General features: G+C 37.9%; 1 protein-coding gene across 4 annotated transcripts in view; it reads right to left on the bottom strand.

Moving 5' to 3' along the window:
- Positions 1-18,859, bottom strand: part of CPEB4 (cytoplasmic polyadenylation element binding protein 4) — a gene marked incomplete at its 5' end in the record, with an annotated part of 58,389 nt that overhangs the window by 23,607 nt on the left and 15,923 nt on the right. For all 4 annotated transcript variants that reach the window (XM_079703569.1, XM_079703570.1, XM_079703571.1 and 1 more), the window contains one exon: positions 17,513-17,594. In XM_079703569.1, the coding sequence (XP_079559695.1) occupies positions 17,513-17,594 (82 nt within the window). The remainder of the gene's footprint in view (positions 1-17,512; positions 17,595-18,859) is intronic.

Raw genomic sequence — 18,859 nt, 5'->3', positions numbered from 1 at the left:
TTTCTACCATTTAACACCAAATACAAGGATTTAAAAAATTAAGTTGTTAATTGCTCCACTTCAAATTTCAGCATGTTCCTATTTAGGGAGGAGAGGTAGGGATGAAGACGGGCAAGGAGGAGGTGAAAATTAATTTTGATATTTCAATTTCTTCCTAAAAATTGGCTTCATTATTTAATGCTCATATACACACAGTCAAGTATCCAAATCCAGTGAATTCCAGCTGAACTGCTTTAACTACAAGCCCAGATCATATGACCTGTCACAAGTATTATCTTTAAAAAAGCATAGACTTGAGATGCTGGAACAAGAACATGACCTTAACTGTTAAAAACTTGGGAGGGAGGGAGGGAGTGCTGTTTTTGAATCACTTGACTCAAAGTAGCAGCTGATTTTCCATGAGGGAACATTTGCATTAATTTTGTAGCTGTAAAACCCTCTGGTAAATGAATTAACAGCTATCACTCATACCATTTTTATTTATCATAAAACATTTTTTAAAAAGATGATATAAATTAACACAGAAACAAAAATATTTAACAATATTAACTGAAGTTAAGAAAATGTTTCGCTTTTTCTAAGAAGATACTCTAATTGAGTATCTAATTGAAGATACTCTAACATACCAATTGAAACCAGGGCTGTTCCATATGAACTATAATGCTTCTTACTTGATACTAAGGAAGGATAATTAATGATGAGGATCCAAAAAACAAATTCTCAAACTAGCTGGCCCAGTTTAACAAATCAAGTTCCACCTTATCAGAAACTCACCTTTGGGGTACCTTTTAAGGAGAGAGAGATAAGAATATTTCAACTTGACAGGCACAAAAATATCCCTTAACTCAGTTCTCTCAGAGTCTGCCTCAACACACACCTCCTAAAGAGATGCCACTCTCCACCCCCAAGGTAGGTAACCTTTGAGACTTTTTCTGATCCTTAGACTTCTAAATGCAGTAGTTCTAACCTTCAGCTAAGACAATAGAGTAGTGAAGAATCAGTGGCAAAATTCACAGTTTAACTCTCAAAGTGGTACTTGTTTTTATTTTTTGACCTGTTCTTATGAGTCCTGTCAGGCTGGAATCAGTTCTGGCCTCTGAGTAGTAAAGATACCTGTAATATTTTGTTAAACCAGCAGCAATGCCTTCTACTTCAATTTTAAAATATTAGCAGTGACATTAAAAAACCTTTGAAAAAAACTTTCATAATGCTTCCCTATCCTACCTGCCCTTTCCTTCTATAAATTTTTTTCAGTAATTAAAATATCTAGAGTCATCCACTCATGACACCTATTATGGCGAATATATATCACTTCCTTTCTGGAAATTCTCTGAAAGCTCCCATTATAAGTGCCATGGGACAAGTGCCTTGTCTTCTACAAGCTTTTCACCTTCTCCTTGTACCCCTTTTATTTCTGCTCTAATATTCTCTCTGCTCTACGGATGCTAATTTTCACCGGCATTTTTGCATCTTCTATTCCATGGCTAGATTACTGACAATCCCCTCCCTCCCTCTGAGACAGTGGCCCTCTTTCTTTGTTTCCAGTGGAGGATATTTTCAAATCTTTTTTGTTTGCTTGTTTGTTTTTCAAATTTTTTTCCAGGGCACCTTTCCCAAAAAGGAAACCCCCTTGTTATATTAACTCACCAGATTTTGTTTCTATCTATATTGCAACAGCCAACCTTCTCACGTAATCATTTCAGCTACTGGCTAACTTTCTTATCTCTTTTAAGTAACAGCCCCCTTTAGGAACTAGAGCTTTTTTTTTTTTTTTTCCGGCCACACAGCTTGCGGGATCTCAGTTCCCCAACCAGGGACTGAACCTGGGCCACGGCAGTGAAAGCCCAGAATCCTAACCACTAGGCCACCAGGGAACTCCCAAGAGCTTTTTTTTTTTTTTTTAAACGTAGGTACCTCGAGTTTCCTGTTTGGGCACCAGGTAAGCATTCAATTAGTTCATTCCACTGAACTTAAAACACCAGCACTTCACAAGTGAATAAAGTGAAGTAAAATAAAAATCCCTGAGATATCTAAATATGAATATAACCCAGTGTTTGTGGGTTTTCTTTCATTGGTTTTTTTGATAACTCATCTATCTATAAACATAACTCAGGTTTGGGCACATTTAGAATTGAATTCCTCAAGGGAGAAGGAAGGCATTTCAGGCAAGTAAACCTATTTAGTGGATAAAATTCAATCTTTGGAGGCTCTTGGTATTGACTGTGTTATAAATGCAAAGAAATACTGCCAGATCAGCAGTCCTAACCTTAAGGGACGCAATGACAGGAAAAGCAGTCATCTCTGGAGGCCAGCTGTGGCATTTGGAGCCAGAAGCCTGGCATACATCATGCAAAAGGCATAGACTATATTTGGTGACATGACTCAACCTAGCCAAATATAGGCAACTGATACAGTGTGACTCTGGGGAACTACACTACCAAATTCTACAGCCTAGAAAAGATTCAGACTCGAACTAGGCAATTCTATGCTAAGCATTTGAGAGTTGGAAAGAACCAATATTTATCAACCAGAATGACTAAGAATTGCTGGGGGGAGGAGGTGCTCAAAAGAACAGGGTGTATTATCATATTCTTTTAAGACACTAACTAAAGTAACCGAGTTAATGAGATGAAAGGAGAAAAGACTAGAAGGAAATACTCTAAAATGTTTCCATTATTTTCAAAATTAGGTAAAGTACGTTGTTTTCTAAAAATTAACCTAGATATTATTGCTACTGATGATTCAGCAGGAAATGATACAATAAATGTTGCCATTTCAAACACACAAGCAACGAAAAATATCAAATGGTCTATAGCGCTATTAGGTTTCATGCTATGGCCTTCTCTTTTTCAGTCATGCCAGCATTGTTGGGGTCATGGTACAGGTCAAGGAATGATAACAGGGGATAACTCTGCAAGGTTGTCTAAAATATAGCCATGCAGTCCAAAAAAGTGACAAGAAGCATGAAATTCTGGGTTAGTATTTTTATTGACTCACAGTATAAAAACCTAGATACTCCAACGAAAAAGGAGAGGTTTTCAGTGAACATCGTTAAAAATTTCTCATAGGGAAAGGATAGGCATGGACTTAGGTCCATTTCTAAAACAGATTAAAAGGTTTATGCACACGACACACACACACACACACACACACACACACACACACACATACATACATACACACATATACATTATTTGTTATTGTTTAACTAGAGATGCTTCTCCTGATTTTGCTCCTGCTAATTTTATTTAGCTCATATCTAAGTAAGCCAAAGCTATACTGCCATAAATAATTTTTTAAAGGAGGTGCTGTAACTGCCTTTCTGCATCTGCTGTTTTTACCAACACTGCCTGAGACTTGCAGCAAGATGGCGCTGTGGGGGCCTGGATGACGCAAGCAAGGTCCAAGAAATGTGGAATAAATTCAATTTCTGAATACCAGCTTTATACTTACACAAACGCAGTACACGTATCAATATGAACTAATAAAAATGTGTTCATTATGTTCTATCATTTAATGATACAAGGATAATCATTTTTATAATTTCTTCCAATGACCTAAAAGTAACTCCCCAAATCATAATCAGTAACCTTATTCTACCCCCTGACCTATCTGTGATACAACCGACTTCCAGTAAAGACGTTTCCACTCAAAATTACGAAGGAGACACTGGCTGGGACTGACATCAACTGATGGAGAGTCTTGCCCCCTCCAAAAGAGCCACTTAAATTACACACACAGTTTAGGCTACACAAAACCGCTCTCCAGGAGAGATTTGACTTTCAGTTTAAAGACCGGGACTTGTAAAAAATACCTGAATTCTCTTGCCTGCCTCTCTAGGTTCATCTCTCACACTGCCACTTCCCTTCCCACATGAGGTACTCTGCACGTTCAGAACCACTAGCCCATTGACTTTTACTTCTGGGTCCCTCCCTCTGTCTGGAATGCCTTCCTTTCTCTCTGCCCCCAGTATTTCACCACTCAAGCCTCCGCCGTTCTGTCCAGGTAGCTTCTTTCTTAGGCCTCACATCCTATGGAAAGTCCCTGCCTCAAGCCAGCCACCTGCTCCCCGGTTCAGACAGCCTTATGGGCTCCATACAGCATGCTTTACACTTATTATACTATATATATATATATATTTTTTTTTTTTTTTTTTTTTTTTTTGCGGTACGCGGGCCTCTCATTGTTGTGGCCTCTCCCATTGCGGAGCACAGGCTCCGGACGCGCAGGCTCAGCGGCCATGGCTCACGGGCCCAGCCGCTCCGGGGCATGTGGGATCTTCCCGGACCGGGGCACGAACCCGTGTCCCCTGCATCGGCAGGCGGACTCTCAATCACTGCGCCACCAGGGAAGCCCTATACTATGTTTAAATCACCTATCTCTAAACTCTCTTCCTAGTCTAGGGCAACAAAATCTTTGAGGATAGATTTTGCGTCTTGCATCCCAGAGCTTAGAGCAGAGAAAGGTACTCAATAAATAGCTGTTGAATAAGTGAATAAAACAAAGCTAGCAGCTGGTGGTCTCTCTGCCATGAAACACCCAGTGAAAAGTGTAGAGTTGGACCAATCCCATCTTGTGAGCTAGGTCAAATTACTCAGTTTCTCTGAAGTGAAACAGAGATATTTCTATTTACATGTGACAAATTCGTGAGATAATTTTTGCAGAAAGCCCAGAAAACTCTCCCAGTATAGAGTATGTGCTCAATTAATATTAATTCCTTTTCCCTCACTAACTTATAAATCAAAGATAACCAACAGTTTTCTACTTGTGAGAGAAAGAAAGGAAAGATTCCTCTTAGCCAAATAAGACCCAAACTGGAACCTTGGAGAAGGGAGTGGCTATCTGCGGGATTTTGGGCTTCAGAGAAATGAGAGTTTGCTAACGTTCTGAGTTACAAACAAGGATATCACTCTTCTCTGGGGGAGAGAAGAGAAAAAAACTAACTCTTTACTTTTATGATAGCCAAACAGGCAAAGTAGCAGAAGTATCTTAGGAAATGAAAACTTTGAAAATTCAAAGGAACTTAAAAATGTTCCTTTTAACAAAAGCCAAGGAGGATCTCTCTTCTGTACCAATAGCTCAGATCTAATTTTTCAATTGTGATATGATAGCTGAAAACCAGAATGTATAGTGGCCAAAAAAAGAAGAAAAGAACCTCTATCTTTAAGGTAAGTAAAGTCAATGGGATATGTTTCTACAGATTGAGGAAGGGTTCATAATAAAAGAAGGTTTCATAATAAAAGAAGGTTTGCTTTGACTATAACTCAGGGCAGGTGCAAAGATGGAAGATCTAAAAGCATCTAAGAATTTCAGGCAGAAGGGAATGTCTAGAGAGACACTAGCAAAGAGCTGACCCAATTAAGGAATTTGAAAGATTTCCTACTGCCAGTAAATCTAACAAGAAACCAGCAAGCAGGAAGGCTATTTTTATCCCTGCCAGAGGCCTTCTGATTCTGGATGCTACATTTAGAGGACAGAGCAACAAGATAACTTGCCTTAAGAGGATGTTATGATACCAGTGATTAATGGCAATATTCTAAGCTTTAAAAAATTAGGCATAGTTTTTATCCACAGTAAACCAGCCAAAGCCAGTTTAAAAAAAAGAAAGATAATATAATGGAAAGACAAGTGGAAAAACAGACCAATGGATAGTAGAAAAGCTGTAAGTAATCCAGAAACAAAGACAAGGCAGTAAATTAAAATTCTACCTTGCAAAAAGGTTGATTAAAAGAAGCATGTGTTATAAGAGACATATTTTAAAAGAACCAGTGAATAAAAATAAATTGTAGAACTGGCCAGAAGGTAAAGATGATGTTGAGCAATGGCTCTCTGTACTGACATGAAGAAGACCAAGACAAACTTATGAAATCCCTAGGTACTGTAAACTAAGTTGCTTGCAAATGATTGAGAACTTTAGAGATGAGATAAGCCATTCTTAACACTGGTTACTTAAGTCCAAACCCCAAAAAGCAATCAGCAAAGTCAGTAGTTGGCTTTCTGCATACATATCATCAACCCTAATCACTTACTTAATATAAATTCTGATGACTTTATTGAAACTTCATGAAGAATGCACCTGGGGCTTCCCTGGTGGCACAGTGGTTGAGAGTCCGCCTGCTGATGCAGGGGACACGGGTTCGTGCCCCGGTCCGGGAAGATCCCACATGCCACGGAGCGGCTGGGCCCATGAGCCTGCGCGTCCGGAGCCTGTGCTCCGCAGCGGGAGAGGCCACAACAGTGAGAGGCCCGTGTACCACCAAAAAAAAAAAAAAGAATGCACTTGGATTTCATACCTAATCTGATTTCATCTTTTGTTGTCTCAAAAGGCCAGTTCTTATTTTCCTTTATCAATACTAAAGGCACTGAGTCTTCCTCGTATTGATTAGCCCTCAAAACTAAAAAACAGGCTGCTGTTCAAAGATATCTACAAATTATTTGGAGAATAAGTTGCATGAGGCCAAGAGTCTTAATTTCCTGATATATCCCAACAGCCTGAAACAGTGCTTGATATTTATTTGTTTTAAGAATAGCCTCCCACAGCTTCAGACTTTACATATATATCTAAAGCGGTTCTCAAAGTAGAGTGAGGCTGGGGGTGAGGAGGGAGAGAGTCTATCTGAATCACTTCCAGAATACATATGCTTAAGTCTCATGACAGACCTGGTGAATCAGAATCAGCGAAAAGAATAAGCCAGCTTGGAAAGTCCCCTCAGTGATTCTATTTTGACCTCCACCCTCCAAAAGGCACCCTTCAATAAGAAATCAGCAGGTATGAGATCTGAATCTTTTACAGAAGATTATGATAAAATACAGATTTTAAATTCTGTCCCCAGTCTCCTACAGAGAAATTAAGAAACCTGAATGCCTGCTCTCTGTCTAAAGTATACTAAGACAAACTTTTTTAATGTTTGTTCCCCTCACAAATGCTACATAATAAATACCTTGAACCAGAAGCCAGAGGCTATGGGTTCCTATCTTGATTCTCTAGGCACCAGTTAGTCGAGTGACTTTACAAAAGCGGTTGTATCTCTCTGAACTGCAGTTTCTGCAACCGTAAATTGGAGATCACAAAACTCACATGGAAGGTTATTATAAGGATTTAAATTAGAGATAATTCTCAGAAGCGGCAAAGAATAAGAGCCAGAGAAATGGTATCAGAAGTAACTGCCCTTTCACTTGAAACTGGTTGTTAACACTGCTTCCTATACAGAATGTCCAGGTCCACCTCAAAAAAGAAATATGTAGCTCAGCATCGAATGTGTCCTGTGGTCTACTACTACTCGGACATGGAATACACTCAAATGTGTGTGGAGCTGGAATATAAGCAGAAGCTAAAATGTAAGGTACTTCCAAACCATGTGGCTTGAAGAGAGCCATCGCCCCCCTCATAACAAGGGCTACCATGTTACTCCACTCCAGGGTGCACCCCTCCTGTCACAGGGCTCCCTCTGCCCCCTGGCACTGTGCCAGATGTAGCCTGACAAGTCCACGCTCCTAGACATGCCTCAAAAGGCAATAAGATGGCTTCAGATGCCAGAGACAACATTCCAAAATGCTATTTGGTGGAGATGATAATCTAGGATAGGGTAAGCGACTCCTCCTCACTCCTCTTTGTCCTCGTCCTCACTATTTCCTCTATTAAATTCCTTTTTTTGTTATGTTCTTTTTTGGTAATGGGGAACATTCTAATGGTAGGAATTTAAAGCGGAACAATTAGAGAAGTTCTCTACAGCAGTGTTTCATAACCTTCCATGATTATTAAGACCTACTTCAATCAAAATATTTCAGAGAGGCTCCCCACCATAACACCTGAAACCCTCAAGCCCCATGCCAGTGGATACAAGTAAAACAACCACAACAAAAACCCTTAATAATAAAAGGCTACTATGAATTCAGCAACACCTTTAAATATATTTTCATTGTATTACATCAGCATCCACGTGCTTCTGGAAGATAATCATGCAGCACATACATGACAAATCTGTCATCTAACTAGAACGCTTGGTTCTAATAGGTTCCTAGACCCCATCAAGTAATTCCCATGGCTGAAGAGGCCCGTGGTCCACAAATTGAGAACAGAAACATTATATCAAGCCAAGTTTAAACAACTGCTTCCTTGACATAGTATTTTTAGGCCTATCTCAAAAAGAAAAAATGCAGTCTAGAAACAAAGCCTTCACTCAACTGAATAAATTTGATTGATTTCTGGTTATATTCCTTCTTACAAGCTACTCAATATTAAATGCTGACACACCCCAACTCACATGAAATCCATGTTACTTTCAGTCATTCAACTATAAAAACCTTCAACTTTGTCACTGAGAAATACCATGCCAGAGAGGCTGCGTGGAATTGCTGATAGCAACTTAAAGATCACTAAGTTCAATCCCTCCATTTCCTCCTGCAGGTAGAGAAACCAGGATCTAGAGGGAAGTGACTGACTTAAGCCATGTAACTGTTAATGGCAAAACCAGGTCTTAATACACTCCTACATGCTTCTCTTTATTTCTAACAATTTGGGAAAGTCTATTATAAGCTAACAACTTCTGATCTTTTACAATAAAGAGATCAAGTGGCCGATTTAAATATCTCCACTTAATTAACCATGCCAGACATTTATTATTTGGAATACTATAGCCAGTAGAAGTTAGATTTCTTTTCTTTTTTAGATTCTTTATACTAATTAACACTAATTAATCATGGCTGCTCTTCAGAATGAAGATCTGCACTTTAGTGCTGATTTCTCAAGAATTAAAAAAGGGTCCTCTAATTGGTTGATTCCTCCTTCTCTTCCCAATGTATAACAACTGGCATCAGCCCAACTGGATTCCAAAGAGATTATGGAACTGCTTTCCCTTCAGAATTCCACTAATGTTCTTAATTGACTGGTTACCAGGTAATACCCAGAATAAAACAAAGCCTTGCTTTTAGAACAGAGTGTGCTAGTGTGGGACTGAATTCAGACTCAGTCTATCAGACAAGATAATGAAGCCCAGAGGCAGCCTAGCCATCTCCATATCTGGTTCAAAAAGTAGTAACTAGTTTAAAACTAGCTAAAGGTATTCCTTTTGCAAATTTTTACTGCTGAACAGCAACAAATTCATCAAGTTTTTTCTCTTTTCCCTCCTGTAACTTAGGTAATGAGGATAGTGGCAACATGAGGGGGAAAAACTAAGGAGTAGTGAATAAAGAAATTCACAAATCAGGTATACACAGCTGCTAAGTGAATCAACTGCCTACAATATTCAGGTAGAAATTCCATGCCTGTCAGGAAGAAATAATTTTGTGGCACAATTGTGTGACTATTCTGCTTCCTGCTGTTAAACTGAATGCAAAGAGAATCTTGCATATTTTTATGACAGCTATGAATCAGGTAGCATTGTTTCCACTCCCTTAAAGTCAGCGAATAACATATTCCAGGATTATATAACAGGATTAAAGAAAGTCTTAAGACCTTCACAGACAACTCACCATTGTATTACTCCATAATCAAAAGGGCTTTCATTATGCAGATTATTAGCATATAGGGTTGTTCTAGTAGCTGTCAGGAAATGAAACAGCAAGTCACCTCTCTACAGAATTTTATAATATAGAAGGAAAAAACAGAAAAATAATAAGTGACACTATCAAAAGGTACAATATATTATTAATTTGGACACGGTGCATGAACAAAACGGATCTCTATAAGTGTTCTGGACCTCCTTCTACGTTTTTACACAGTAGGGAGGTCCATAACATTTGACACTGACAAAATGCTGACAAAATCTGAAAACCTTACTACTTGAATTTATTCAGATTTCATTTCTGAATGGAAAATAATATTGTCTGTCCACATGGTAATATCTATACTTACTAAGTTGTACACAGTACTTAGTGTGAAAATGTACAAGATTACAGAAAAGCACTCACTAATTTGTTACCTGCCTGCTGCTTGTTTTTTGATTTGGTATTTCTAAGTGTTAACTGTCACATATAGTTTATTCCTTTACCAATCCCTGCCCTGAATGTGAGTCTAACAAAATCAAGTTACAACAGCCATAAAGTACGTGAGCCTTAATACAGTTGTAAAGAAAAAAAAAAAAAAAAAGAGTTAAAAGCACCTTTCAAAGAAATCGTTAGGCTCTTCAACCTTCTAATAACATAAAAAGTTTACTGTCACTTTCCCCTCTGCCCCCCTTTACGCTCACCTCTCACCCAGGTAAAAGGGGAGTTGCAACAATGTTTTAAGATGCCTACTCAATTTTCCTGGGCTCAAGACTCTTCACGCTCAATGTTCAGGATTAAGATAAGGGACTGCTTGAGTAATTATGGGCCCACATCACGGATGACATAAGACAAATTCCCCCTTTGTGACAACTGCTCTTATGATTTTCGGAACAAATAAGAACAAGGGTCAATATTCTATCACAAACACATGGAGGGCAGAGGACAGAGGAGCACTACTTTGTACTTACCAGTACATGTTATATAAAAAATCGGGCAGATGAGGCTCCTGAGGTACAGGAGCATTTAGTATGAACCAAATTGGTTTCACTTCGGAGCCTAGAGTAAGGAAGACTTCAATCCAAGGCTACGAGCACATCCGTATTCACAAACATCACGTTTTGTCCTCCCAGGCATTTCCCTTTCCCCTCCTCCCCTTGAAAAATTTAAAACAAAATAAAACAAAACAAAAAACAACAGCAATCCTCATCGTGGAAAAGTACAGTCACACAGTTTGAAACCGACACCTTTGTAAACTCTGCCTACACTGTGCTGTGAGGAATCAGAAAAATCCTGACCAACAGTAAACCAAAAAGGAGACAGTGGGTCCGAATTACGAATACACTCTGCACCAGTAATACACAGAAAATCATGCCCCAGCACTTTGCCCCCTTCTTCCTCACAAAGGAAGTTACCTCAACACAGAAGCCCAGGTCCCATCCTACGGCACAACTAAGCCAAGCAAAAGAGAAAGAATGTTTAGGATGTTCCATTTCAGCAGCCAGGAAAGGGAGAGTGGGGAAGGAGAGGAAACCACTTCACTTCTAATAGCCACATGCAAAGTTCAACTGTAGCCAAGTTTGTGAACTGTATTCTTTGCTGTGTGCCTTACTCAATTACTCATGAAGCTTCTAGGAGTAAGGCAATTTTCTGCTCCCCAGGGACCTCAGCCACTCCCCTGCTATGCTGCTTTGAATTACTTGGTATCATCCAAGCAGAGCAAGAAAGAACCAGCCGAGTTCAGGAAGGCTCCAGCCAGGTTTGCAGGGCAGCTGCCTGGAAGACTCTGAATCTTTAACACTTGGAATATTTAAAGATCCCCCAATTCACCAGAAGACATTTGATACCACATAATGGTAATGTGCTAAGAAGGAGAAATTTGATTATGAATCCAAGTAAAATTTAGCCGTTTTGCTTTATCCGGGTCTTCTCTATGGTACTTTGTATCACGGCCCATTAAATATCCCTTGAAGAAAAACGTCCATCTAATCCTTTAAAAAGGTGACTGGGGAGTGGGGTGCAGAGCAGTGCATAGTTGTCTCTCCTCAAATTGCCACAGGCAAACTGATTTAAATAGAAAAAGGTTAAATACTGTAAGAGATTACATCTCCCCACAACTATTTCAAATAAATCATTTAAATAATATAGCAACGGAACTTATTCGGGTAAAAGTCCCTTTCATTTTTTAGAACTGTATTTACTCTGAATCTCAGATTTATAACTGAATGATATTAAATTTAGTCCTATTGTCAGCAAGTCTCATGGAAGGTTTCCAGAGCTATCTCGGTGTACACAAAGTCAGTATACAATATCTGTTCAAAACATCTGTATCGGTATACAACATCTGTTCTTGAAAATACTGAGCTAAGTGACTGCAATTTGGAGTATAGGAATATTAAAAGAATTGTGGATCGAAGGAAAATTTAAGGTTTTCTTGTTATTATTTATGATATCTTTTTAAAGCAGCACTAACTTTATTCCTTCCCCTACTGTAAAGATACAGAATTTAAATAATTATCCCAACAGTCACTCTCTCCCACAGTGACATAAAAAAGCTTATAGAAAATGAACAAAACTGGCTTTGTATACTAAACTTTCAACTGAGTTTCATGATTTTCTTCTAGAGAGATTATTATAAATGGTTCTGCTTAGCAGCAAAGAAAAGAGGCACAGATGGAATCATCACTTGCCCACTCGTTGAAGCATTTGTTTCAAACAAATTCACAGCCATGAAAAATAGTTTGGGGAGGGCCCCTAATTTAATGTGTAGATAAGGAAAAAAAATTTCAGAAGTATTTTAAAATGCAAGGTCACAGTACCTTCAGCAGTCTGGAATTAAATGCATAGCATTTTTGGAGTAGGTCCAGCTCTTAAAATAAGTTCTTATTAAATTAATGCATGAGGCAAGTGAGGCAGTAAGGTCTTAACACACTCCCACTACTTACTTGACTGACATATGCAATAGGTTTCTCGGGCACAACGGGAATATGTAAAAGACTGGCACTTTAAACAACTTGCATTTCTGAATGCAATCATCATTGCCCAGATGCAAATTAAGTATTTAAAATGCCTGAAACTCAGAGGGATTGGGGTAGATATGCTGAGCTTCCCCTTCCAAAAACTGGAAGCAAGATACTTCCTATAACAATATGAAGAGTGGAAGACTCTAATTTCACAGTATTCTGAGAAAAAATAAAATGATATTCTGATTCATAACTTAGTTAATTAATATCTGAAGAACAACTATATAATGTTTTGACAATTTACAGATTGCCTTTGTTCTCTCAATAATTTTGCTGTCTCATTTGGCTTTCTAGTGAAATGAAGCAAACTGGATATTAAATTGTTTTCATATATATGATTTGAAACACTCAACCACTACTATGAAACTGTGAATTGTTCTACTCTGACATCTGATGATTTTCAAATATTCGTTTTTGTCTCTTTATTCCAGTGCTGTCTCCCTCTGCTTCTATTCCATGAACTACTGCTTCTTGGTTTATACATATATTCCTTTATTCCCTTCACATACAGGAAAGAAAATTTTAAAAAGTCTCCTTAATTTTTAGAGGTTTCTCCTACTGTACACTGAATGTAATACCGCTTCATGAATCTTTATTTCACTATGTCCAAACTATGCTTCATAAGGGCTGAAAACAGATGCACTCGCACGTGTTTTTAATCTATTTCATGGTGCTCCATTTCTAAACAATAAGTACCAATTTCACAGGCAGGAAAAAACATAAATAACAGTAAGATACAATACTTCCCAAATAATCATCTCAGCATCTACAATAGTAAAAGATTTTCCTGTCCAGGTGAAGAAAATACTTGATAAGCCTAATAATTATAGTAGCAATGCACAAGCTGCCATCTCAGAGATCAAAATTCAAAAATTAGTCTACAGAGCAGGCTCTTAGCTTGTAAGACTGGGTGTGCAGTGAGGAAAATGAAATCGTTCTCTGGGGAAGAACTGCTACAGACTGTCACTGGTGTTAGTTATGGAGAAGGCAATACATAATTTCGTGGATAAAAATACTACATACAGATATGCCAGCTGATCAGTGAAAGGACATGGAGATAAGGCAGAGGGAGGACCCTTTTCTTCTCAAAGAGGTAAACCTCTGTACATGGAGAAAATGACAGTAGCCTTAAAATTCTTAGAAAAACTATTTTTAAATGAACTGTAAAAAATATATATATATATAAATTATGAAATGAAGGCTAGCTATTCTGTTTGCACATTTCTTTAAAAAAAAAGGTTGCTAAACAAGCCAACTGGAATCAACAGCACATTCATAAAAAATAAACTCAAAAATTATATTTGAAAGTTCCTAGGCATATTAACATCTTGTCTGTTGATGGCAAAAATAAAATAAAATTTTAAACCAACTTCATTAAGGGAGACTTTTTCTTTTTTCCCAAAAGGAAAAGGCAAATTCAATTTGGGTTTTTTTTTTTTTTATTTAAATAAATAATAAATACAGCCTTAACGACTTCATTCAATTGACAGGTCTTGTATCAATTTTAGGCTTCATTATTTAAACACATACACAAAAACCACATATCAATGAGGAATTGCAAATGAAAATAAAAATAAATGAAGTCATTCATAATATATTTTATAGTTATTTTTAAGATAAAACTAACCCAAATATAAAACCTGCCTCCATATGATAGTTTTTTAAAAACAATTTTCAAATTAATGTTTTGAAAGGCATATTATTCTATACTAGTCTCATAGAAATAATGCCCATTTTCTGTTTTATCTGTTTCTAAGGAAGCAGAGCACATGAAGAGGCTATTTATTCATTTTCTAAATGGACAGGCAGTTTTATATACTTACTTTAAAAGGACAATGTGTTAGATTTTTTAAAGATATTCAGCTTTTATTATCACCTTTAAACAAAATTTCACAATAGAACCACTGTTAAAATCAAACATAGTTTTCCTAAAATAGCTGTCTAAATCAGAGGAGAGTTTGACAAGAAATAAAGTATTCCCCTGAGCAAAACTGCACTGCAATAGACTACAATGGTATAAAGTTCATCATCTTGGTTTAAAAAAAAAAAATCAAGCATAACTGCAGTCTGGCATTTTAGGACCATGAACTCATCTGTGAATTCCTTACTTCTCTTAGAAGGAAAAAATACACAAAGTTCAGTTAATATGCTTAAGTCACCTTGGCACTCATATTGAAACCGGTTTTCTCATTTGATAAGCATGAAAACAGACTTAATAGATGTTTAGTAATACTCGATACCATTTATTGAGTGTCTTCTCAATGAACTGGCAGTATGCTGGATTTTATAGACACACGATGTCATTTAATCCTCATAACTACCACAAAACTGTAGTGGCAGAATGGCAATTTATTTATTTATATACATATATTTTTTTGGTACGCGGGCCTCTCACTGTTGTGGCCTCTCCCGTTGCGGAGCACAGGCTCTGGACGCGCAGGCTCAGCGGCCATGGCTCACGGGCCCAGCCGCTCCGCGGCATGTGGGATCTTCCTGGACCGGGGCACGAACCCGTGTCCCCTGCATCGGCAGGAGGACTCTCAACCACTGCGCCACCAGGGGAGCCCCAGAGTGGCAATTAAAATCCAGGTCTGTGTGACTCCAAAACCCATGGTCTTTCCATCCTGCCACACTTCCTCTTTTATGTCACAATTTCACAAAACATTTGTGTTCCCACGTTAGGTCAATCAGAGTTAATTTTTTCTGTCATCAGACTTAACTTTTAATTATCTCTACAGAATCAGCCTAAAGAAACCTAATTTAGGTAAAAGTTGGTAAGAAAAAATTTAAAAGGGAATATAGAATAAAGGCAGAAGTTTACACAATGAGCCACTTAGCAAACTATAGGAGAAAAAATAAACCAGAGTTGTCCTCGCTGTATCCGATAAACCAAGGAAATGTTGTTAATCCTATTAGAATAATGTGTGCAAACTCTTACATAAATACTAGTTAGAAGCTTACTTCTTAGAAGCATCACATAATAAAGTGTTTATACTGCTGCCATTTGTAAACTGTTTTCTCTGATAAAAGACATAGGCACTTATCATGAAAATGAGTTCTAATTATTATCCCTATTATCTAGTACATAAGAGAAGAGGCTCTCAAAAAAAAAAAAGTTGCTGAGGAAATCAATTAAGGAAAAAAAGTGTCCTTTAGAAACTTTTTCTGTACTTAACTTTTAATTCTGAAACAATCATAGATTCACATCAAGTTACAAAGAGTAGTACAGAGAGATTCTGTGTACCCTTTTTCCAGTGTCCTCAACTGGGAACATCTTATATAACTATAGTACAAAACCAGGAAAGTGAGACTGTACAATTCAGACTACTCAGATTTCTCCTTTAACTACTTTATTTTAAAGTGTGCAGTTTTTCTGGTGTTAGACAGGGCCTTAGACTTTCCTAATTTTTCTGATGGGAAAACAAAGGTTCGAAGAGGCTGAAGGACTAGCCAAAGTCAGAGTGCTAAGAAGTGACCAAAAAAAAAAAGCCAATTCTGAGAGATCCTCTTTCCTCAGAAACAAAGTATGCAATCAGATTAGAGTCCATCAGAATTCCCTGAGGAATTCAGTCAAGACCTTCAAAAGTTAGTTCATCAGATGGACACATATTTTTTCACATATTATTTTTCATCTCTCCAGACCTCAAAAAAATTCCTCATAAAAAAATTTATTGTTATAGGTTTGCTGAAAAATAGTTTTACTGCATCAGTAATATGATAAACCAAACTCAAAGGAAAACTAGGCCAAGCTGGTTACCACTTGAAGTCACAGGCTCTTTGCCACCTCTGATCCCGGCGCAAAGCTCTGTTGGCACAAAGCAGGCTCAGAAACGTTGGATGAATGAATGAATGAATAAGCGAACAAACAAACAACTTGTGACAGGACCAAATATACCAAACAACCCAAATGTCTTTAAAAAAAAAAAAAAAACAAAACTCTTCAGTCTAGTAAAATGAGATTTTTTGCAGAAAAATATTTTGTGGGGTAGTTTTCACAAAATCAGAGCTAGAATGGCCCTTAGAGAACATCTAATCTGCTCATTCTCAACTCTGGCTACACATGAACATCACGTGAGACACTAAAAAATATCATAAGCCCCACCCCACACCTGGGATGGGGCCCAGGCACCTGTATTTTTAAAGCTCCCCATTATTAACTCCCTTATCATAAGAGTGGTTCTGGGCTTCCCTGGTGGCACAGTGGTTGGGAGTCCGCCTGCCGATGGGTGGGGCGCGGGTTCGTGCCCCGGTCCGGGAAGATCCCACATGCCGCGGAGCAGCTGGGCCCGTGAGCCGTGGCCGCTGAGCCTGCGCGTCCGGGGCCTGTGCTCCGCAACGGGAGGGGCCGCAGCGGTGAGAGGCCCGCGTAACGCAAAAAAAAAAAAAAAAAAAAAAAAAAAAGAGTGGTTCTAAGTCCCCTATTAAAGATGAAGGAATTGAGGCCTAGTCAAACTGCAATATCTTATTCAGGGTAAAAGAACTGAGACCAGAATCCAAGTGGGAATAGCACTATTTTTTTTAACATAATGCAGAAAAAGTATTTCAAGAACTACAAAGCTTCATTTTAACTTTGAAACTGTTGGCCATTTTAAAAAACATGAAACTAGGCCAAAAAATCTATCAACATTTGAACTCTTCCTAGTGTATAGGCACTGTCATTGGTGAACAGACATAAAGGTTTTGCGGCACTTAGCAGGTTTTGCCTGAGAGATAAAAAAAAAAAAAAATTAGGAGTATGGTTCCCATCTTTCCAGTTAACTGCCCTCCCTTAGCAATTAGTAACTCTTGTAGGTAGGTCCCTTAATTGGTATTGTGAAGGGCTTACAGCGGATGCGCATAAAATATGTTTGTTTTTGAACAAAAAGAGGTACATGTATAAAATTGATGGAACTGACTGGATATAAAATATGAATCTACAATATTTGCCATATTGCTCATCATGTTACATAGATAATACACATTTTAAACTATTTACTAAAATCAAATAGTTACATTTGGAAAATTACCTTTAATCGAATCATTTTCAGCTCTCATTATGTCAATGAGTGAACTCTCCAGTGAGTGCATGTCAAAAGTCCTGGGGCGATCCTGTAAATACAAACAGCCACAAACCACTTTTAAAACAGCATTTAATTATAAAAGAGGATAATAAGCTGTATTTGATGGGACACATCAAAAAGTGGCAATTTTCCTCCCTCTCTGTATAAGGCGCATTATTACTACGTTTTATTTTTAACACTTCCAAAACACCAACACCACAAAAGTTAGGTACCCAGGGCTCAGCAAAGATAGATTTGATTTCTAATAATAATTTCAATAAAAGCATAACTTTCATGAACAAAGAAAAAACAAACTAATTTTCATATGGTTAAGAATATTAAATAAATGTAAAAATAGAATTCATAATCTTTCTCTGTCACTTAAGATTGCAGTCATGTGGCAAAGCTTCCCAAACTTGTTCCAGCAGTAATCTACTAAGGCGGCATCTACATGTGCTATTCAGAATAGCTATATTTACTTATAAGCCAAGATCTGAAAATAATCATCAAATGTCTGTAAGGCCACTAAGTGGCAAAGTATTCTTGATTTTTCTGCCATTAAAGGAAAGACAAGGTGTGGAGAACACTGCTGGTCTAAACCCCGGCTTAACGAAATGCACTTCATGAGTGGGTGAGGAATCTGAAAATATACATCCACCCCAACTGCTGGGGCATTCTTCAGGGTAAAAAGTACTAGAGATAACTAAAATTAAAGTTTAGCTTGATAATGAAAAGTAGATGAAAAAGTTTTCAAATTAAATACTGAAGTTTCCAAATTAAATACATTAACACATATAAAGACGACAGCAAGGGTATTAAAGAAAAGGGGGCTTCCAAAGCCCTCTTTATTACATTTTCTCTCTCATTACTTTTTAACTCAAAGCTTTGGCTTTGTAAAAGAATTCACCTCATTTTATCCCTTTTTTTTTTTCCCCCACACTTGTTGGGATCTCACTTTTCCACCTTCCAGCTTCTCTAGAACTTTAAGGTTGATAGGTCAAAAGTAGTCCTTCTGATCATCCTGACATTTCTCCTTTGTCCTTCCGTAACACTACTCACCCTATACTATTATTATCCTTCCATGAAATAGGGACCGCCCCTCCTGACCCCACCCACCGCACAGATATCCAGTAATATTCACTCAATTGTTTTAGGATACAAACTTTTTTTTACTTCTGCAACCTGAGGGGTCCAAGGGCAGTTACACTGGGATATAATCCATATTTAAAGTAGAGAGTATTACAGGTTTTTCCCCCGGGGTGGTGGGGGATGAAGATGGGAGGGGAGTAGATGCCTTAACATGCTCTTCGGCTC

The sequence above is a fragment of the Hyperoodon ampullatus genome (genome assembly GCF_949752795.1).
Source record: "Hyperoodon ampullatus genome assembly, chromosome: 4".
NCBI classification, from domain to species: Eukaryota; Metazoa; Chordata; class Mammalia; order Artiodactyla; family Ziphiidae; genus Hyperoodon; species Hyperoodon ampullatus.
The sequence above is the reverse complement of the archived record's forward strand: the minus strand, read 5'-3'. Positions and strand labels throughout refer to the sequence as shown.